Genomic DNA, 22,849 nt, shown 5'->3' with positions numbered 1-22,849 from the left:
TGCCAACTCTGGAGGCGATCTGTTCAACAGTCATTCGGCGATCACCCAAAACAATTCTCTCCACTTTCTCGATCATGTCGTCAGACCGGCATGTGCGAGCCCGAGGTTGTTTAAGTTTGTTGTCACACGATGTTCGGCCTTCATTAAACTGTCGCACCCACGAACGCACTTTCGACACATCCATAACTCCATCACCACATGTCTCCTTCAACTGTCGATGAATTTCAATTGGTTTCACACCACGCAAATCCAGAAAACGAACGATTGCATGCTGTTCAAGTAAGGAAAATGTCGCCATTTTAAGTATTTAAAACAGTTCTCATTCTCGCCGCTGGCGGTAAAATTCCATCTGCCGTACGGTGCTGCCATCTCTGGGACGTATTGACAATGAACGCGGCCTCATTTCAGAACAATGCGCATGTTTCTATCTCTTTCCAGTCCAGAGAAAAAAAATCGGAGACCTTAGAACTTGAATGCACCTCGTATTTGTATGGAGTGTAGCCATGTATGACGATAAATAGTTTAGACAAGAAGAGAATAGAAGCTTTTGAAATGTGGTGCTTCAGAAGAATACTGAAGGTTAGATGGGTAGATCACATAACTAGTGAGGAGGTATTGAATAGAATTGAGGAGAAGAGGAGTTTGTGGCACAACTTGACTAGAAGAAGGGATCAGTTGGTAGGACATATTCTGAGGGATCACCAATTTAGTATTGGAGGTCAGCGTGGAGGGTAAAAATCGTAGAACGAGACCAAGATGTAGGTTGCAGTAGGTACTGGGAGATGAAGCTTGCACAGGATAGAGTAGCTTGGAGAGCTGCATCAAATCAGTCTCTGGACTGAAGACCACAACAACAACATTCGTGTCTTACAAAAGCGTAATGTTTGGTATGTATTTCATTCATTTCTGTTGTTAGTCACTTAATTTTCCATGCTTCCTTAGTGTGATGGTATTATTTTGTTAGCACCTTGTTCACTGACAGATTGTTTGAAAATTATCCAAATATTTGGTTTTGCGGGAAATCTAATGTCTATTTGGCAGTTGCTTGTCCCACTTAGAATAATACAAAGACGGAGGTCGTGCTTGTGGCAACAGGTGACAATGACAAACACAATAGGCATACAGAACGATAAATGAGCTGTTGGTCGTTTTTTTCTCGTAGAGGTACAGGTCTGTGCTTCCTATGTTTGAATCCGTGTGTTTATATTCTTTTGATATCAACGTGGTAACCTGCAATTCTATGCAACGTCACAAGTGTTTCTTCACGAATATGTTGTACCTTGCCACTCGATTCATGGTTTTTGTCCATACTTCCGCTTATTTTAGAATCATTGTTAGAAACATATATGCCTTCTGATACTATACAAACCCTTGGTGGCAAGAAAATAACTCAAATATTTCGTAAATTACGTAGGAAATGGATACAAAACAAACATTATGCTTACGACGCGTCTGACGTCACCTTACTCGCCGCTTGGAGCGGTACTGTCACTCCATCTGTCAAACGGTAACAACTTTTACAACAGTGAGTGTCGCGACTGTTATGGTAGACTGTGGTATAGACGTAACTGTCTTTCGATATGTCGACCTTTCGATATGTAGACACTACGACTTAATGACTTTTCAATATATCGGTTTTTCATTACTTCAACTTTCGATACTGTTGTGTTTCCACGTGTTGACGTTATGGAAATGCTTATTTACAGGATAACTCAAAAGGATGGGGAATTTCGAATATTTTGTGGCAACGCTGCGAGGTAGGAGGCGCCGAATGGCATACAGTGAAGCGCCAAAGAAACAGGTACAGGCGTGCGTATTCAGAGATATGTTAACAGACAGAATACTGCGCTGCGGTCGGCAACGCCTATATAAGACGACAAGTGTCTAGTGCAGTTGTCAGATCGGTACAGTGGCAAGTTATCAGGATTCAAGTGAGTTTGCCGGCCGCGGTGGTCTAGCGGTTCTAGGCGCTCAGTCCGGAACAGCGCGACTGCTACAGTCGCAGGTTCGAATCCTGCCTCGGGCATGGATGTGTGTGATGTCCTTAGGTTAGTTAGGTTTAAGTAGTTCTAAGTTCTAGGGGACTGATGACCACAGAGCCAAGTTAGTTTGAACGTGGTGTTATACTTGGCGCTAGAGGCATGGGACACAGCATCTTCGGGGTAGTGATGAAGTATGGATTTTCCGGTACGACCGGATTCCTGAATATGAAATCTCCGACATCGCTGCGGCTGGAAAAAGATCCAGCAAGACGAGGACCAACGATAACTGAAGAGAATCGTTTAACGTAACAGAAATGCAACCCTTTCCCAAATTGCTGCTGATTTCAGTGCTGGGCCATCAATAAGTGTCAGTGGGTGAACTATTCAACGAAAGATCACCGACATCGGCATTCGGAGCTGAAGGCCCACTTGTGTACCTTGATGACTGCACGACACAAAGCTTTACGCCTCGCCTGGGCTTGTCAGCACCGACATTGCACTGTTGATGACTGGAAACATGTTGCCTGGTCGGGCGAGTCTCGTTTCAAATTCTATCGAGCGGATGGACGTGTACGATATGGAGACAACCTCAAGAATCTATAGACACTGCACGTCAGCAGGGGACTATTTAAGCTGGTGGAGGCTCTGTAATGGTGTGGGGTGTGTGCAGTTGGAGTTATATGGAACCCTGATACGTCTAGATACGACTCTGACAGGTGACACGTACGTAAGGATCCTGTGATCACCTGCATCTATTCATGTCCATTATGAATTTTGACAGACATTGGCAATTCTAGCAGGACAATGCGACACGCCACATATCCAGAATTGCTACACAGTGGCTCCAGGAACACTCTTCTGAGTTTAAATGGTCAACAAATTCCCAGACATGAACAATACTGAGCATATCTGGGATGCCTTGCAACTTACTGTTCAGAAGAGATCTCCACCCCCTCGTACTCTTACTGATTTACGGACAGCCCTGCAGGATTCATGGCATCAGTTCCCTTCAGCACTACTTCAGACATTAGTTGAATCCACGCCACGTCGTGTTGCGGCACATTTGCGTGCTCGAGGGGCCGTTCTCGATATTCGGCAGGTGTACCAGTTTCTTTGGCTCTTCAGTGTAGAAGCCTAGTTTACACTCCGACAATGGGTTGCGCCACTCATTGCGCAGAACGAGTTGAACGCAAATGGTTTCACACATGATTGTACAGACTGCGACACCAGTATACACTTCAGTTTCACCGTCTTGTGGTGTCTGAGTCGTGTCTGAATTAAAAGTTTTGGAAGCTTCACAAGTTGCGGTGGAGTTCATTCTTATTTGCGTGGAATCGCTGAGTAAGAAAAAAGGTAAGAAACGTGTTTCGATTGGTGACTGGATAAAGGAAAGATATGTCGGCTACTCAGCGACCTTGCTGAAAGAATTTGTAATGGAAGACCCAAGAAGTTCTTTCAGTCATCTTAGAATGTCACCAGAAGAGTTCACATTTCTTCTAAATGGATTTAATACTGCAGTACGGAAAAAGATACTGTAATGTAGGAAGCACTGTCGCCAGAACTGAAATTACGTATCACACTCCGTGCATTACACTCGAGATCACTCGGCCTGTTGGAAGATGAAGTTTTAGTTGGCGATAACGCTTTTTCGTTAGCACCAGTAACACAGGGGAAAGAAATTCTGTGGCATAAGTTTACAGAATGTATTTAGATACATACGATGGTGAAGCACCTAGCCTACATATTATTTTGTTTGAAAAGACTCTGTTTCTCCTGATAAACCGTGCTACAAAAAAAATGCACGTGTTTTACTAATTTATCCTCATTGACGCTTCTTTTACGAAATAAGGTAACTATACAATATGGTCTGTGACTCAATATGGCCTAGTGCCTTAGTCTTGGTAACTATGACATGAATCCCACAGATGGCACCTCACGTGCCTTTGGCAAACTACGTTAACTATCTGTTCTTCTCACACAGAGGCTGTGACTATCAGCCATTTCACTGGTGAGAATTTGTTGTTTGCCATTCAGTAATTATTTTGTGCAGGTAAGCTTCTTACGTTGCTCATTCGTTACAGTTTTTCAACAAACGTGATATTGTGTCATTTACTTCATGCAGCTGTCCTCTTTGGGCGCTTTTGGTAAAGAAAGTATCAGTTCTTCACGGAAATCTTGTGTTAATAATCCCAACCATTTGTACTACGTATATGGTAAACATTATCAAAAAAAGCAGCCACGGACTATAAATGATTTTGTAAAACAAAGCAACTGGGCATATTTTGGAAAACAGCTTGCACAATTTCGGGTCCCACACAATGTTTGTAAGACTTGCCTGGAGTCACTTCGATACTGGAGTCATGGAGGACAAAAATGGCTTCCGTTTGCAATATGGATGACATGGACAGAGTCAAGAAATCACCTTGATGATTGCTACTTTTGTGTTGTGAATGTAAATGGCATGAATCTGTGCAAAAAGCACTCTTGCATTTACCCAAACGGTTTTACTTCCTTATCAGACGATTACTGTCATGATGTCGAAATGTTAGACAGTCAGAGTAAAAGCAATAGTGAAAGTGAATGAAATGAATTCGAAGAATGCCTACAACTGTGGAAAGCCTACAACTAGAGTTACCATGTGAGTATTAAAAAGAAGAAAAATATTTCATGGTGGTAGTAGTGTAACATGTATTTTTGTATCGTTGGTTTATATCTTCTTTCATATTTTTACTTATTATAGCTCACATGGTGATAATGCAGCTCGAACTGGAGGCAATGCTGGATGCTGAAAAAATGTAGCAGTCACATGCTGTGGAACAGCCTCCAGCAGTGAATACACGGCACCAACAGTCGCGTAAGTAGGAAGCCCGCGCGGTTAGCCGTGTGGCACTGCTTTCTGAGTGGGGAGGCGTGTCGGTCCCCGGCACGAATCCGCCTGGCGGATTAACGTCCAGGTCTGGTGTGCCGGCTAGTCTGTGGATGGTTTTTAAGGGGATTTTCCATTTGCCCTGGTGAATGCCTACTGGTTCCCCTTATTCCACCTCAGTTACCCCATATCGGTGATTTCTGCGCAAACACTGTCTCCACATACATGTACAACATAATTACTCTATGACGCAAACATTCCGGTTACACTCGCCTGGGGTGAGACATTCCCGGTGTGTGTGTGTGTGTGTGTGTGTGTGTGTGTGTGTGTGTGTGTGTGTGTGTGTCCAGGGGGGGGGGGGGGGGGAGTCGACTGCGGGCTGAACCACACAACAACCCTGGGTTCGGTGTGGGGCGGCGGTGGGGTGAGTGGACTGCTGTAGCCTGTTGTGGCTACATTGGAGACGAAGCCTCTCCATCGTTTCTAGGTCCCCAGTTCAAAACAATGCAATACAAGTATAGGAAAAAAGAAATATCTATGTAGTAGTAGCTATGTGATTCAAATAAAAAAAATTGTTTTGTTACAGCAACAATTCTAGAGGCCATGAACCCAGAGTGTGACAGGTAATTAATCACTCTACTTACAAATAATCAGAGTTTCTTCCTTTCTTGCATCAGCAGCAGCAAACAATTTCTAGAACGTAGTACTTAATGTTGTTTCCGTTATTCGACGCCTAAAGCATCGAGTCAGGGTACAGTGCGACATGCTTCGCTAGCAAGGACACCACTAGTCAATGCGCGGGAAGCCACCGCCGGACCTGCCACGCCGTCCTGGCCACGGCCGCCACAGCCCCTACAGCACCATGTGTGTGGGTCGGAACAAGGCGCTACAATCCCTCAGGGTACTGAGTCAGGACTGCTGCAGCAGCAGCAGCGAGAACCGTCTCTGCAGGCAGGCTGTTCCCACTGGCCTGACACAGTAGTGCTGCCTCATCCTCGCTACCAGCCTTGTCAGAATCACCGCCTGCGATGGAAGGTATTTGTGCCCTGACATATACCCCTGTGCATCTCTCCAACTCCATCATCGACAGGATGGACATCATTACCCTGTTGTAGTACTAGTATTAATAGTAATACAGATGATCCTGTGGCTAGCAGCAATTCCCTTTCCTGTCATTTTAGTCAAGGACATCATGTCAGTGACACCACACCCCAGTTAGAATATTCGTTGATTGCAGATACCTTTGAGGAGCTACTCTCGTTCACAAGGATCAAGAATCCAGGAGGAGGGTACTGTAACCCTGTCGGGTTTCTAAGAGCATGCCTTCCTGTTGTGGGAACAGAGCTCAAAGTAGTCAGTGATCCATAGTATCCCGCTATTGAATGCAGTGCAGTGTTCTGCTTTGAAGTATCGCACTGTCCCAACGTTGCCTTTGGCATTGAAGAGACAAGTCTTCATTATCTTTTGGGGGAAAATGGCATGATAACATGGAGCACATCAACGCCAATTGGTTTCGTAAATCCACCTTGAGTGCTATACTGACCCAGTTTTCTGAGATGGAAGTGAGGGGTTCAGCTAAAAAGCACTCAGCTGAATACTATACCTGGACATACGTACAAATGTCTATGATCCTGTGAATGGAAAGTCCAAAAAGGATATAGCTAATAAGCAAGCATGCATTAATGTCGAAAATTGAAAGGGTTAGGTTTGTTTTACATGGTCAGTTCTGGCTTGCGAGGGAAATTACAATCGTAGGAATCATCCTGAGCGTCCAGAAACATAACATGTAGATATAATATTCGCGGGTGCTATAACTTTGATGGTATCGAGTTCCCCACCGAGAACCAGGACATAGCTAAATTTGAGATGCAAAATACTGGAATATCGGTTCATGTTCTTGGCCTGGAGAAAAAAGCAAGCCGGCCGGAGTGGCCGAGCGGTTCTAGGCGCTGCAGTCTGGAACCGCGCGACTGCTTCGGTCGCAGGTTCGAATCCTGCCTCGAGCATGGATGTGTGTGATGTCCTTAGGTTAGTTAGGTTTAAGTAGTTCTAAGTTCTAGGGGACTGATGACCACAGCAGTTAAGTCCCATAGTGCTCAGAGCCATTTTGAAGAAAAGCAAGCCAGATGAGCTGGACACGCTTATAGTCGTCAGCCCCCTCAATTTCTCAAAATTTGCCATTGAGTTTGAGAAGCTTGTAAACATGCTACTCTTCTCTGAAGGCGATAATTCTCACTATGTTTGGATCAAAGATATGTCCGCCTTTTCGCCTCCCAGATGAATAAACGTGGACATAAACAGCATATTTGATTAAGGTGCTCAATTATTTTTCCTCAGACAAGTTACTAGCAGCGCCTCCAGTACATAGCGCTTCCAAGAACCTAGTAAGTGCTATTATGCCAGCTGAGGAAGACAAATTTATAAAGTTTAAAAATGCTCACCATCAGGAGCAATTTTGACTTTCAGTGCCTCCTCGCTCATGTGACTCGCTCTGAAGGTGCCCCCATTACCTCACATACCACCTTTACAGGAAAACACGTACCATATGTGACAGCATACCAAATTGTATGATCCTATTATTCAAGTCCTGACCGCTACAAATCTTATGTCGGTGATAATGCTGCTGTTTGGGTGCTCTCTGAGCTCGAGAAACTTTCGTGGGAGGTTGATAAACTTTACAGCAACAACGTTCCCATGACCAAATCGAAGGAGAGTGAAGATTTGTACAGTAATGCGGTTGACTGTCATATTTGTGGGCTGCCATTAGATAAAAAAGCGGAAACTCTTCTTAGAGACCACTGTCATCTTACGGAAAAGTTCTGTGGCGCAACTCACAATACATGCAATTTGAAGTACTGGTTACCAAGGCACATATCCGTTTTCTTCATAATTTAAGAGGGTATGACGTTCACTTTTTAATTGAGCACTTGGTTGATTTTGGCATGGAGAAAGATCATGTCAGTGTCCTACCTGAGACCGTCGAGAAATACATTTTATTCCCCAAACGAATGACGCCCAGAATTACGCTCTGCTTCCTTGATACGCAACGTTTTATGCAGGTGCCACTCAAGGAACTCGCTGAAACTCTACCTTGTGGGGATAAGCATATCACTCGAGCTGCATTTCCCGATGAGGAAAATTTTCAACTTGTAACTAGGAAGGGGATTTTCCCATACGAGTATGTGGATAGTATGGCGAAACTCAACAAAACCAGGCTATGACATAACTGCATTCTCCAGCAACCTTACAGGCGATGCCATAACGGATGCAGAGTATGAGCATGTCGTGAATGTCTGGCAGGAATTCAATGTCTCCACTTTAGGAGAGAACGCACAGCTTTGCATGGACACAGACCTGCACTTGCTTGCAGACGTTTTCGAGAAATTCAGGAGTCTATGCATGAGCACACATTGTCTGGATCCTGCCTTCTATTACACAGCACTGGGGTGCAGTGCTTATGAGAACGAAGTGCAGCATCGAATTATTGACTGATGCTGACATGCTTCTTTTCTTTGAGCAGGGGATCTGTGGGGGACTCTGCCAATACGTCCACCACCATGTGAAGTCAAATAACTCATGGATGGGCGACAGATTCAATGCATCACTTGATTTGAGTTACATAAAGTCCTGGTAGGTAAATAACTTATATGGGCAGGCCATGCAGCAATCACTGCTGATTGGCGAGCTTTGATGTGTGCTCAAAGACGAATGCAAGGGACTGAATCGAAAAATCTTAGGGGGGGGGGGTGTATGGTGGCTGATTCTGATGTAGGGTATGTGGTGGAGGCAGAACTCATATATCCTATTAGTTTGCATGATGTGCACACCGATTTGCTGCTATGTCCAGAGCAACTAGTTCTGCGAGGAGGCTCCACCCCAAAACTGATGACAATGCTGAGGAATAAGCAGAGATACATTACTCCTTATTGTAATCTCCAGCTGTATCTCAACTTGGGGATGGCGTTGGTTCGAATCATCCAGACTATCTCCTTCAAGCAATCCCCTTGGTTGAAGGAGTGTATTGATGTGAATGTGAGACAGAGAGCTTCCGTGACGTGTGACTTTGAGAAAGATTTATATAATTAAATGAATAATTCAATTTTCTGCAAAACAATGGAAAATTTTAGGGAATGACATGAATTATGATTAGAACCGAAAGGAGTGGGCAGTATGGCGTAAGAAAATGCACTGCCAGACTAAATTTTAAGCGGTCACCATATTCAATAAGAACTTTGTTGCTATGGAGATGAGGAAGACTGCTGTAGAGTTTACGAAACCTATTTATGTGGGGTTGTGTGTACTACACCTCTCCAAACTCCACATGTACCACTTTCATTATGAGCCTGCAAAAGCTCATTTTGGATATCCTATATTATCTTATACAGATACAGATAGCGTCATCTATTGGGTGAAGAACTGTGATCCATATGAAGTAATGAGGTACTACAGTCATGAATTCAGCATGTCTTCATACATGGACGATAATCCTTATGGTATTGTTTCACGGAACAAGAAGGTTATCAGCCTTATGACAGGCAAGGCGAATGGATTGCCAATAGTGGAGTTTGTAGGTCTGCAATCGAAAATGTATGCATATCGCACATTGGAAGGTGCCACCCAGAGATAGGCTAAGGGTGTGTGTCATATGGCATCAAGAGCCCTCTCTATCAAAGACTGTTTGTAGTGCCTGTACAATGGTGTTCACGATGCTGTACCACAGCCACTGCATATAGTATGGCAAACTAGTATTCCGTCGAGACGACATGAGGTGTACATTGTGCTGCAGTCGAAAATTGGCCTGTTGCCTCATGACGATAAAAGGATCATTTGTGATTTGTGATCGCGATATTGAAACGTGTGTGTGTGTGTGTGTGTGTGTGTGTGTGTGTGTGTGTGTGTGTGGTGTAATTATTTATGTGCTATGTACAACTGTATACACACACACACATGCACCATGTGTGGAAAAAAGATAAAAAGAAAAAATATTAATATAATATGCGCACCATGTGTGTGAAAAAAGTAAAAAAAGAAAACTAAAAGGCTAAAAATTATATTTATTAAAAAAATTTGTATATTCATTTATTCATATACAATGTATGTGCAGTCTGTATATATACGAAGTATGATTGGAAAGTTTTAAGAATGGGCTTGTAATTGTACAGTGGTGGTGCTCACATGCGACTGTGATGCATCTCCTTCAAAATAATCTCCTTCTGACTGAAAATATCGACTCCAATGGTGTTTCCACTTTTGGAAACATTCCTACAAATATTTTTTTTTTCTGAAGTGTGTTACGAACGCTCTCCGTATTTACCTGGATGTCTTCAATCAAGTCAAATCGCTTCCCTTTCAGTGAAAATTTCAGTTTAGGAAACAGATACAAGTCCGCACGGGCCAAATATGGCGGTCCAACTAAAAAATTCATATTTCCTTACGTACTACACGAATATGTAATAAAAAAATGGGGGTTCCTATTTTTAAAAAAACGCAGTTGATATCCGATTGACCTATGGCAGCGCCATCTAGCGGACCAACCATAGCGCCATCTGGTTTCCCCCTTCAAGCCAGACGAGTTTCGTTCTTTGTAGTTTTTCGTTTGATGCTTATTTCGTGAGATATTTGGCCCGGCCACTATCAATGGACCACCCTGTATACTCCTTGCCTGTACCTCAAGTGCATCCAAAACAGGCAAACCTCATTCATACAGGTAACCACTGTTCAACAACTTGTGCACTAGTGGTCAATATGAAATAGGTAACATGGGCGTCCAAACACTGGGAGAGCCGTTAACTGCAAACAGCACGAAACTCAATATACATATATACAGCAGGACTTTAAGAACTTGAATAATTCCCACCATTTGATTCTGTAGCGTATCCGGTTGCAGGCTGATACATTCCAAAACCACTTTCACATATACGCATCGTTTAGCAGCACAGACAATAACATCACCATCACCCTCTCACTAGGCGCAGTACACACTCACCAACTGCACGCACATCTCCATTCGCAGCCCCACTGCCCATGTGACAGAAAGACGCAGTGCATGCACAAAGAGTGAACACTGACAACCAGACTGAACACAGGAGCGCCAACAAACCGACCAAAACCAGCCCACTCCCCACAGAGTCATGCACTTAAAATAGCCAAAAAGCAACCAAAGAGGAAAATTGTGGTCATGTGATACAGAGTCGATCACAGAGATCTTAAATGAATACAGAGAAGCGACTTGTGCCAGTGGCGCTACGTATCACACACATTTACATGTTTCTTTACACTAGGAGTTAAATTGTATGTAGAACTGAAAAGCATGGGCACACTTAATACCTTCTTATCCACAGCATCATGCGCTAGCACAGGAATGTTCTGTGGGGATGGATCATGTGTCAGTGACCAGTACTATCCTCTGTCTTACTGCTGTTTAGGACCAGAAGCAGCATTCGAGGTGCTGGGAGCAGACCGTGTATCCTTATCACACAAATCAGACAATAACATCTCGGTGCCCTGCTCCAGCAAGTGAGCTATGTGTGGAACCTTCGTATGTGGAACCTTCCTATCCACATTATCTGCACTCTGTTCCTGCACTAGCAAGGGATGTTCTGACTGAATGGGTCGCATGTCAGCGATAAGTACTGATCTCCATCTTACTGTTGTTTAGGACCACCTTCAGCATTTGAAGCATTAGGAACAGACCAGGCATCCCATCCCCCAAATCGAAGAGTGGAACAGGCAATAACAGCTTCTTGTCTTGTGCCAGCAAGTAGGCTATGTGCGCTACAGGATCTCACATGGTCGCTACACGTTTGGACATGCTGGTGGTTGTTGCTACTGCAGATGCAGAGGTTGATGCAGGTCCTGACAAGGTGGCAGCTGAGGTTGCTGCAGGTACAGAGACGGCAGAAGTCAACATTTTGGATCTCACCCATGCAGGCTTCGACATTTAGAAGGCTACTGGTGAACAAAGAGAAGGAGGAGGCATTACATATGGGCCAAGACACGAAAATATGCTACTTACAAAAATGTTATATGGGATACTTACTTTTCCATTTCCTCCTGTTCTGCTGGACTGTGCTGGAACGTGACTTGCTGCTGACACTTCACGTTCTTCTCCGTCTGTCACTGCTGCTGGCTGGCTGCGTGAGTGGCGACCAGAGTGCGCTGTCGGCCCTCCCCCACCCCCTCTTGTGATGTAATACAAGATGGTGGTCCAGAAAAAAAGGATGGGAACCAATAGGTGCTCTGAATATGGTCACATGATAGGCTTTGGCCAATAGGATGTCAATATTTGGTGACATCATCAGAGGGGATAGGCAGTGTGGTGAACTATGCCAGTTGGTCTCCAATCATCAAGGTGAACATACATGGTTCATTGTGAATAGTGCCAAGTTGATGTGGGGTATTAGGCAATTTCAAAAAAGTTGGGCTATTCCAGCAAAAGCATGTATCTGTGTGAGTACTGAAATTCATCTCCAAGCCATCCTGCTGCATTGCCATTATTTGTCGAAAAGTATTCACCATGCTCATCCATTATGTTTTCTTTCCACTGTGTAGGAGGCTTTGGATACAGTTGTCAGCTGTGTGCTTGCCTGTGTACACTATTAAATGCATCCCTGTTCATCATCAGCATTTCCTCAGTTGTACACATGGATGCTTGTGCTGGAGCAGGTGAACGTCTTGCCTCCTGCACTTCAGAAGACTGACTGGGCTTGTATCAAATGATCTACAGTTGAGTTGCGAGGTGTAACTTATTTAATGAAGCGTTTTCATCTTCACCAAATATCATTGCTTTCCAAACATCGTGCAGGTGGCTGTGCACACAGTTCTCAGCTGCATGATTACAGATTATATACCTGTTAAACACCTCATTCTCCAGCACAGGCATCTCATCCATTGAACACAGTAAATGATTACATCTATGCTCCCAGTCCAGCAGCTAGACACAGACTGAGTCCTTTTTCCCACCATTTTCCTCAGACCGCCATCTTAGATTACATCATGGGAAGGGAAGGGCCAACAACGCCCTCTGGTGGCAGTATTGTGAACTGGGTCAGTTGGACTTCGGATCTCATGATAAATAGACTGGATGGAGCTACTGTCTATGACAACATGAATTGTTTAAATAAACAATGCATCCAAAATAAAGACTTACATCTGTCCTATCCAGCAGCCCAGCACAGACTGAGTCCTTTTCCCACCAATTTCCAGATGAGGGAGGGGAGGGGAGGGGAGGGAGGTATGGTTAGATTAGTGGAGGTAGCCCAGTTGACCTACTTTCCCTCAAAAATGTGAACTTCCCACCATCACGTCACTGCGACATTGCAACATTGTGGCCGCCATCTTGTATCCGCCATATTGAATAAATTTTGAAACAATGCAGATTGGGGCCATAGTGGCTTTATCCTACTTATGATGATTGTACCCAAGTGTGCACCTCTTCATCTGAAGAAAATCGACAGCTATGAATGTCTTTCTTCAAGGCTCCAAAAATATGGAAATCTCATGAGGAAAGATCAGGACTGTTTCTAGGATATGTAAGGGCTTCCCAGCAAAACTTTGGTCTGCTCCAGGAAGCCATGATGGCCTTTTTGTTTGACTGCCAGGGCCTGCTCCTCATTATCTTTATGGAACACAGCTGCACAGTTAATGCACAGTGGTATGTGGACACTTAGCAAAAATTGAAGCCCGCTGTTGAGTCCAAATGCACGGGAATGTTCATGGATGGCAATCATTCTGTTGCAGGATAATGGTCGTCAACATACTGCCTAGGTTGTTTCGACTACACTGCAAAAGTTATACTGAGAAGCTTTTAAACATCCTCCACAAAGTTCCAATCGTTCCCCATGCGATTTCAATATTTTTGAAGCCCTGAAGAAAGGCATTCATGGCCATCAACTTGCTTCGGATGAAGAGGTACACACTTGGGTGCCACCATCTCTCTGTAGGCAACCACAAACGTGTTTCCATGCAGGCAAAGACCGTCTTGTCTTACAGTGGGATTTATCTGGACATACATAACATTCCTGTACCATAACAGCCTATTTTCAGAAAGTGTAAACCTATAGAATCAGCAATCCCCAGTCTGACAGAATACATTATACAGTCCTTAGATGAAAAAACGTTGTATCTCTTCAAAGTACTCGGCACCAATGGCCATGAAACACAGATGCGAAAACTGGAAAGCTATGTCGTTCGAGAACAAGCAGGAGATTGGATACAGTCATACTTATGCAACAGGAAACAGTATGTATCAATCGAAAAAGTGTACTAGTCAGAAACAATGCCATCAAATTTGGAGTGCCGCAGGGATTGGTAATCGGGCAATTGCTGTTTAATCTCTTCATTAATGATATAGGTGCTGAAAAGAAGGAGAATAAAATATTGCATGCAGATGAGGTGACGATACTGAACAGATTATGCATGCAGTGTTCATAAACAACGAGCAAGCTGTGCACATGGATTTAGAGGTGAATAAACAAGCCTCGAAGAAGAAGTAGTGTGTGCTACATTCTTAGGTGTTATCGTGGCTCATATCACGTTATGCGGACCAACAGCTTCTGTGCACATGACGAGTATACTGTGTTCTGTTTGAACCCTAGCTCCAGCAGTTAAGATCATTTTATGAAGAAAGGATTCTGAAACACACAGAAGCTGCTTAAAAGCTATGGCACTTTAACTTTTACAACAGTGTACATGTATCTTCTACACGAATAAGAAACATGTAAAACTGATATGTCTCTCTGTTTGTCTTTCAACACGCTGATCTGCTAAACTGCTAGATGAATTTTCATAGTATGTTTGCAGGTAAGTTGAATGTAGCTTTGAGCACCTTATAGGCTTTATTTCATCAAAATCGGATCACGAAAAGAAAAAAAAAAGATAGCCATACATATTATAAAGAATTTCCATATGTGTGTACGTTCCATATCTCCAAAACCACAAAACTGATTTCAACCGAATTTGATACACATACCACTTATTGCCTGGAAAGAATCGCTGTGGGTGTAAGAACCATTTACCTTGTCAAAGAGGCTGGGGCGGATGTGAAAATGAAATGTAGGCCATGATGTGCGAATACCCAGATTGTATTCATTTAGTATTTGAGAACAGGAGCACTTAGTGGCTTGCAACAAATTTTAGACTTAATTTGAAACCTAAACGAAAATTTTTCTCGTTGACACTCCCCACAAAATGCTGAAAGGAAAAAAATTTATCGCTTACTACATTTTCGCTGTTCATTTTCGTGGCAGGCACGACTTTTTAATTTATTATTTCTTTACTACTAACTTATTCGCAACACATGTTGCAGACAATGTTCACATGCATCGCTGAATGTACCTGCAAAATTGTATTATTGTACGACACATAGTTCAGAATAAATGAAGTCATAAACACTGAGAAAAATTGCCGCATCATGCTGACGTTTAAATTTATTATTACTTACCCGCTGAATCGATTTCGATGAAATTTGGTAAAGAGACAGTTTGAATCCTGAAGAAGAACATATGTTACTTCAGAAAGTTTGTAGTACCAGATACTTATTGACATGAAGAACATTAGGCGAAATAGGGAAAAGTACTTACTCTTTGACTTATAAACTTTATCATACTTGTGAAAATACATTTATTGGTTGATATTGTAAAGGGACATCTACCTCTAGCATTACTTTTCCGCAACAGTATTAGTCGATACCAGTAATATTTTTCAAATTTTGGACAGGTCGGTATTATCTCAGCTGTTTTTCTGAAAAATTTCACATGCTTTTATATACAATGTTATATTTCAAGCTAAAATTTATTAAAAGGATTTATTTTATTTTCGTTGTTACAATCGATATGTACCAGCTCTGAGTATACAGTTAAAATTGTTTTTTTAGAAACATTTGAAATTACGAAATATTTTCTATTATTAATTACGCAATTTAGTTCTGTTTATTTCTGGATTCATTTATAAAATAATAATCTAAACTAATAGAAATTAATTTGTCAAAAAAAAAATTGTAAAGCCTTTGGAATACTGTTATTACTGCAGAGTGACGTAGTACTAAGCACACCTCTGATGTGATCGGATATATTTTTGTATTTTGGACGAACAATGTAATTTTGGCTTTGTTGATGTGAAAATTCAAAAGACGTGAGACAATAAACTATCGTAAAAACAAAAATTCTGCAATGACATTCTTCAAAATTTTTTAGATCAATTGAACCATAGGAACCTAGAATGTGAGAATTTCAGCTTCAAGAATCAGACCCATAGACATGAAGAACTAGAGCCAACTGTGCAAGAAAAGTGTACTGTAAATCTTACTCCTCTCGAATTGTTATAAAAGAGTTTACCATAGTGGTCAGAAGCAACAACAAGGAAGGAGGGGTAGATTACAATATGTACTGTGTAATACAATTCAGAGTAATGAATCCTTACACAATCTTTAATCCATACTTCCACACTATTTCAGTAGCACATTGTGTAGATAGATGCGAGCTGCTGCCCATGCCCATCCACAGGCACTGCGCAGCTGTGACACATAGGGCATTGGGACAGTGTGGGAGAGGGGAGAGCGGAAAGTACATCAAGAGTTATGCTTGCTCAAACAGGAAAACACGTGAGGGCAGCTGATGTTATTGCACATATGTCATCTTACTTAAGGGGAGGTTTACTATCTTTAGTCCGAAAAAAGCATGTTCCTTGAGAATTTTTTTCTCGGGGTGTGTTATAGATATCAATATCAAATTTGGTCAAAATGTTTAGTCAAATTTGCTAAAAATGTTTATTGATATTTCCTCTACAAACTGGAATTTTTTCGACCGGAAATGTCGAAGAGCAAAGGTGGAAGTGCCGTCGGAACGAAACAAAATTTCGATGTAGACCTCCACGCGCGGTATGTCGCAGGTCAGCCGGTTCGTCTGAAATCAAAATTGAGTTGACGTTAGCGAAGTATACAAGATTCTTTAGTAGTTGTACCTCGCTTAAGTTATTTGGACCATAGGAAACAAAATGGCGGCCATTTGAAAAAAATAGGGTTTTTTCATCGATTTTTCGACTTCGTCGGCCAAGTTAAAATATTTATAGTTGATGGATCGGAAAAAAAGTGGTGCGACTCCTAGACAATTTAGTTAGCTTCGTCGGAAATAAAGAACCATGCCAATCGGTTCAGTACATTTGAAGTTACCGAACTGCGCGATAAAAAAAAGGCATTTCGAGAAAAACGCGTTTGAAGTTTTGACTACATATAAATGCAATATTATGCAACTTACGTTCAATCTGCTATTCCGGGTCCATAAACGAATCCTTCCTCTTCCCCATAGAGGGCGTTCTGCTCGATCTGGGCCATCCTGCGCTGCTCCAGAGCCGCTCGTACGGCCGGTGACAAACGGTTTTCGGCCGCTTGAATGCGGTGGTCGACCGAATGCTTGGCGAACTGCGTCGAATAGAGTACCAGGGTGACGTCCATCATTGTCATGGTCTTCAGAATTGCTGAATACCCTTCGTTGAAGCTGCTCATTGTCAGGAAAGTCGCAATCTCCACAGTCTTCGCACCAGAATGCAGATGATTGGGGGCTAACTTCCAAACACATGCGTTCAAACTTTCATTTGAATTTTGTGTGTTTCCTCCCAAGCACCGGTACGATAACTCGTCCTCCGAAAGAAAAAAACTGGTGCATGAAAAGGACCGATTTCAGGCAGGTGCATTTTTTTGTTCAACTGCGAATAACAAACATTTCCATTCCGTATTCGGAAAAACCGTTTCAGGCGTATATGCTAAACACTTTTATGGATCCAAAAATGCAATTTTAAAAAATCGATTTTTTTAACCTAAAGGTAGTAAACCTCCCCTTAATCACCATCACTCATCATAACACTAATACGTGAGTGAAACAGTAATATATTTCACAAAAGATAGTGCAGCGTGGATTACAAATGCTAGGAAAAATTATACACGAAACATACCTGACTGACTGACAATGCTTGAAAGAGGACTTCAGTACTCTCATATGAAATTACTAAAAAGCCTGCTGCAAAATCTGCATGGCAATGTGTGCGACACGAACTTTCCAAAGAAACTCAAAGACTATCTGGTGGAAAAAGGAATTTTACAATGTTGAAGAGTGTTTATCATAATGAATGATGTTAGAATGTAAGCAGTATTGTTAGGAAATAATTGGTAATGAATGTTTTGTGTTTTTGATGTGTCCTGTATTACACTTACTTTTATTCTGCTCAGTGTAAGTGTACAGTATCAAACGAAATTCATTTCAATGTCAACGTATACATATGTTGATACTGTGCTACATCGACATTATGATGCATTGAGGATGTAGGATGTTGGGATTATTATATGAAGAGTAAAAATGCAAAATGCTCTACTGCTTTTCTCACACAACACGCGTTTTCAGTCGTGTTGTGATCTTGGTACTATGTTGAATGTTCCTAGACTTGTTCATCATGGAGAAAATGTTTGTAGCATTCATTACTAGATGGAGCTTGGTATTTGTGCCAAACCGTGCTTCTTTCAGGAGTCCCACGTACCATGTATTAAGATCTCCATTTTGCCTAGTATGGTTTGAAGAAGTAACAAACAAGGTTCTGTGACTGAGTAATTTTACATAAACGAAGAAAGGTAAGCAAGACATTTGTTCTAAACGATTTATACGAGACTGTTGAGCCATCTAAAGCTATGAATCTATTCCATATCATTTCAGTGCATATAACTGCCTTCTTTATTTTAAAAATGGTGCTGAAACGTTGCAAGATCTCCAAATGCAGTGCCATAAAAATGTCTTGTACTCATTCATTTCAAACACATATTAAAAATTCTTACTCTGAAATAGAAGAATAGATAAAGCAATGTATTCAAAAGAGGAAATACCATGGCTGATGTATGCTATGCGATGCTTCATTCGAAAGACTGACCATATTTATCAGTTGAAACGCATAAAGACTTGTTGACGATGTTGCCATTCTTCCACAACAGCACAGGCAGATTTAACTATAAACATTGCAACATACAATCCCACCAGAACAGAGTTATGTAAGAAACTGAAGTTAGCAGATTTTTTTCTTTATTCGCTTTTCTTATTCCCTTGTAAAATATTTAAAAGTAAGAGAAATAGTTTTTTTTTTTTGGGGTACATGTCTAAAAGTGAAACTGTTATTGCTATATTTCTGTACTTCTATTATCAGAAATGAAATGTAGTGCCTCAGTGTTAATGACACTTCAAACATAAACTTTCTTCTTGGCACATCAACACAACCAGTTTGCTTGTGTTGCACTTAGAGTATTCTTAACAAATTCTTTATTTTCTAGTTACATTCATTATTTTTTACAGTGAGGAGGTGGGTGGCATAATTCTGGGGTATCAGAATACCTTCTCATGTTTTTTGGACACAAATAAGTTATATACAGCAAAAAGTTCATTCCTTTGTGATTCTCCAGAGAAATCTGCGACTTTACATTCAGAATGCTTTCCATTTCCAGTCTACGTATATCTTCTTTACAATATACTCCAATTTATCTTCTTTACAAGATACTCGAATTATGTTTCCAATACATTATGCTTTTGATGTGTTGGGCTTTTGATGAATCGACAGATGATGATGCTACAATTACATAAGATTTGGTATGTAGGACATTTGCAACTGAGAGGCATGGTAATTAGTTTAGAGAGATCTGTTTCAGTTGTACTAAAGTTTATTTATACTGTGACTGGTTTTGTGATTTTATAACCCCATTTTCAGGTGTGTGAAATAATTGATTATTATAATACACAAGATGCGGTCGGGCCAGTCCGTACAAAAGCTTCAGTCATTGCATACTGACAGAAACTGTCTGTTGCAAGGGAGCTGCACCACTGTCAGTAGCGGTTGATGTTGGCTTTCCAGCCAGTATGCAGTGATTGGAGCTCTTCCACTGAGTGGCTCAACCGCATGATATGTGCTATCAAATATGGTACTTTCATACACTTGAAGATGGGATTTTGAAATCCTGAAACCAGTCGTGGTTTCAATACGTTTTAGTATAATTGAAGTGGATCTCGCTACATAAGTTTTCGTAGTACAATTAATCGGATATAAAACACTGATATTTTCGAGGTGTCAGAATTGTAGATTATTATTTCAGAGACATTATTAGGTTCGAGTAAACTGACTATTGACATTTGTTCTAAGAGAAATCTGTGGTTCTTGATTTAGCCACAAGTGCCCTAAAGAAATTTGTTTAATTTTTATTAACACCTAGTTAACACTAACGTTGATTATAATACAATTTATAGGACTGGTTACTTACACTAAACACACACACACACACACACACACACACACACACACACACACACACACACAAAGGCGCGCGCGCACACACCTACGCTGACAGTATGGCAGAGAGAGACAGAGTTTTTCTTAGAACTTGAAAAACCTTTTAGGTCAGATCCTCATACATCAAGTAGTAGTTAATTTGTTTATGAAGAAAAGCCAGGGGACAAATTTGTGGAGAATGAGATTTTCACTCTGCACTGGAGTGTGCACTAATATGAAACTTCCTGGCTGATTAAAACTGTGTGCCAGACCGGGACCCGAACTTGGTACCTTTGCCTTCCGCGAGCAAGTGCTCTACTATCTGAGTTACCCAAGCACGACTCACGCCCCGTCCTCACTGCTTTACTTCTACCAGTACCTCGTCTCCTACTTTCCAAACTTTACAGAAGCTCTCCTGCGACCTTGCAGAAGTAGCATTTCTGAAAGAAGGTAGGAGACGTGGTACTGGCAGAAGTAAAGCTGTGAGCACGGGGCGTGAGTCGTGCTTGGGTAGCTCAGATGGTAGATCACTTGCCCTCAGAAGGCAGAGGTCCGGAGTTCGAGTCTCGGTCCGGCACACAGTTTTAATCTGCCAGGAAGTTTCAAATTTGTGGAGGAAGACCATGGCCTGATTACATTACAGTCAGGTTCAAATGAATGTTATAAAGAATAATGTAGAAATAAAGAGATTTGCTCAGAGCACCTTGGCACAAAGAGCTACAGTACGTCCAACCAGTGTCGAGCGTCTAGAGCACTCTGACAGCATGTAAGAGGAAGTATGAAAAAATTATTACTTGCATTCAGTGCCTTGTAGAAGTACGTAGAAAATAAAGTTACCGAAAACGCGTCGATTTTGGCCTTTTACCGAAGGGACACTACTTATTTCTGAATATCGATGTAACGTGAACAAAATACCGCATTTCGGACTACCGTCGCAATTTGTACGGACAGGCACGCGGGCGCCGGAGCGCTGTGCCTGGCAGCCGAGGCCGGCTGCCGCGAGGCGGTGCGCGCGTTGTCTGCGCCCGCGGCCGCCGGGCCCGACGCGTGGGGCAGCACGGCGCTGCAGTGGGCGGCGGCGCGCGGCCGGGACGCGGCGGTGGCGCTGCTGCTGGAGGAGGGCCGCGCAGACGTGCGCGCCGCGGACCGGGACGGCGTGACGGCGCTGCACGCGGCCGCCGCCCGCTGCGGAGCGCCCACCTTGGAGGCGCTGCTGCGCGCCGGCGCGGACCCGGCCGCTGCGGACGGCGAGCTGGCGCAGCCGCTGCACTGGGCGGCCGCCGCGGGCAACGCGGCCGCGCTCGCCGCGCTGCTGGAAGCGTGCCGCGGCCGCACGTGCGACCCGCCCGACGCCACCGGCCAGACGCCGCTGCACTACGCGGCGCGAGCCGGCTGCGTGGCCGCGGTGCGCGCGCTGCTGGCCGCGGGCGCCTACCGGCGCGCCCTGTGCGCCGGCGGCCGAACGCCGCTGCACGTCGCGGCGTTTCACGCGCGACCCGCCACCGTACGCCTGCTGCTGGCCGACGGTGCGCAGGACGTCAACAGGCCCGACGACCACGGGCAGACGCCGCTCTACTGCGCGGCCGTCGGCGGCAGCATCGCGGCGGCCGCCCTCCTGCTAGCTGCCGGCGCCGACAAGGCTGTCTGCAACAAGGCCGGCTTCTCCCCGCAACGGGTGGCGCTCGACCAGGGCCGCCACGACCTGGCCGCGCTTCTGGACGAGAACGACGACAGCCCGGTCGTCGACGAACGCACGGTTTGTACGACCCTCCGTAGACTGACTTAAATTAGTTAGTATCTACCGTTCGAGACTCGAATTGTAACAGGTAGACTGCACACAAAATAACTTGACTCATGCATCCTCAGTTGGTAGAGGGTACACTGGTTGTAGCGGGTCCGCCATTGTAAATAATCACCATAGCATAGAGCAGTTTGACAGTTGCAGTCATCATTCAGGCGCATATCTCACATAACTTAGCCACAGCCAGTGAGCCTGGTTAACTCAGTGTGACCAATACATCGACAAACATACAGGGTGGCCCCAGCATTAACTCCCTAATAAAATTGTTTATAACTTTTTAAATAGTTAAACAATTTTCATAACACAAAATAATGTTGTTACGGCGACCGGAAGAGTCGCAGGGTTGAAATGACGGAAAACGCGGCGGGACCCGCGGAGCGGCCCGCGAACAACACAACGGAGACGACGGACACGACCAACGAAGCACCTTACAACAACAACAACAACGAGACAACAAAGAAAACCTAACTAGACAACCACGTACACTTGTAAACAAAACACGAAAGTAAATACGCTGTCTAAGGCGAGGCGATATGTCCAGAGAAGTACACAATGTTACAATGGTTGGCTGTGCTTTTTTTTTTTTTTTTTTCTTTATTGATTTTCAATTCCCCCGAAGGGGGCGGGCCGGCAGCAGCTTACTACGCTGCTCTACAGCCTACAGACTTTTTTTAAATAAAGGAAGAAGAAAGAAACAAGGAAAAACAGGCGATAAAATGGCGATTTAAAGTGAAAAATGGCGTAAAATTGCGGAAAGTTAAAACAGAAAGCAAAAGGGAGTTGGCAATGTAGATAAAAGACACAGGAATCAGACAAGTAACACAGTAGACACACAATTAAAAAACATGGCGACAGTCTGGTTTCTGTTCGCAAGTAATAAAAAGCACACCCAGCGACAGTATGATGGCTGTT

General features: G+C 43.2%; 1 protein-coding gene across 1 annotated transcript in view; it reads left to right on the top strand.

Annotated features, from left to right (window-relative positions):
• The window catches only part of LOC126415795 (serine/threonine-protein phosphatase 6 regulatory ankyrin repeat subunit A-like), a 151,153-nt gene that overhangs the window by 99,045 nt on the left and 29,259 nt on the right, over positions 1-22,849 (top strand). The window contains exon 3 of the mRNA XM_050083706.1: positions 21,088-21,892. Coding sequence (XP_049939663.1) covers positions 21,088-21,892 — 805 coding nt within the window. The remainder of the gene's footprint in view (positions 1-21,087; positions 21,893-22,849) is intronic.

The sequence above is a fragment of the Schistocerca serialis genome, chromosome 1 (assembly GCF_023864345.2).
Source record: "Schistocerca serialis cubense isolate TAMUIC-IGC-003099 chromosome 1, iqSchSeri2.2, whole genome shotgun sequence".
Classification (NCBI taxonomy): Eukaryota; Metazoa; Arthropoda; class Insecta; order Orthoptera; family Acrididae; genus Schistocerca; species Schistocerca serialis.
This window is presented reverse-complemented; position numbering and strand designations above follow the sequence as displayed.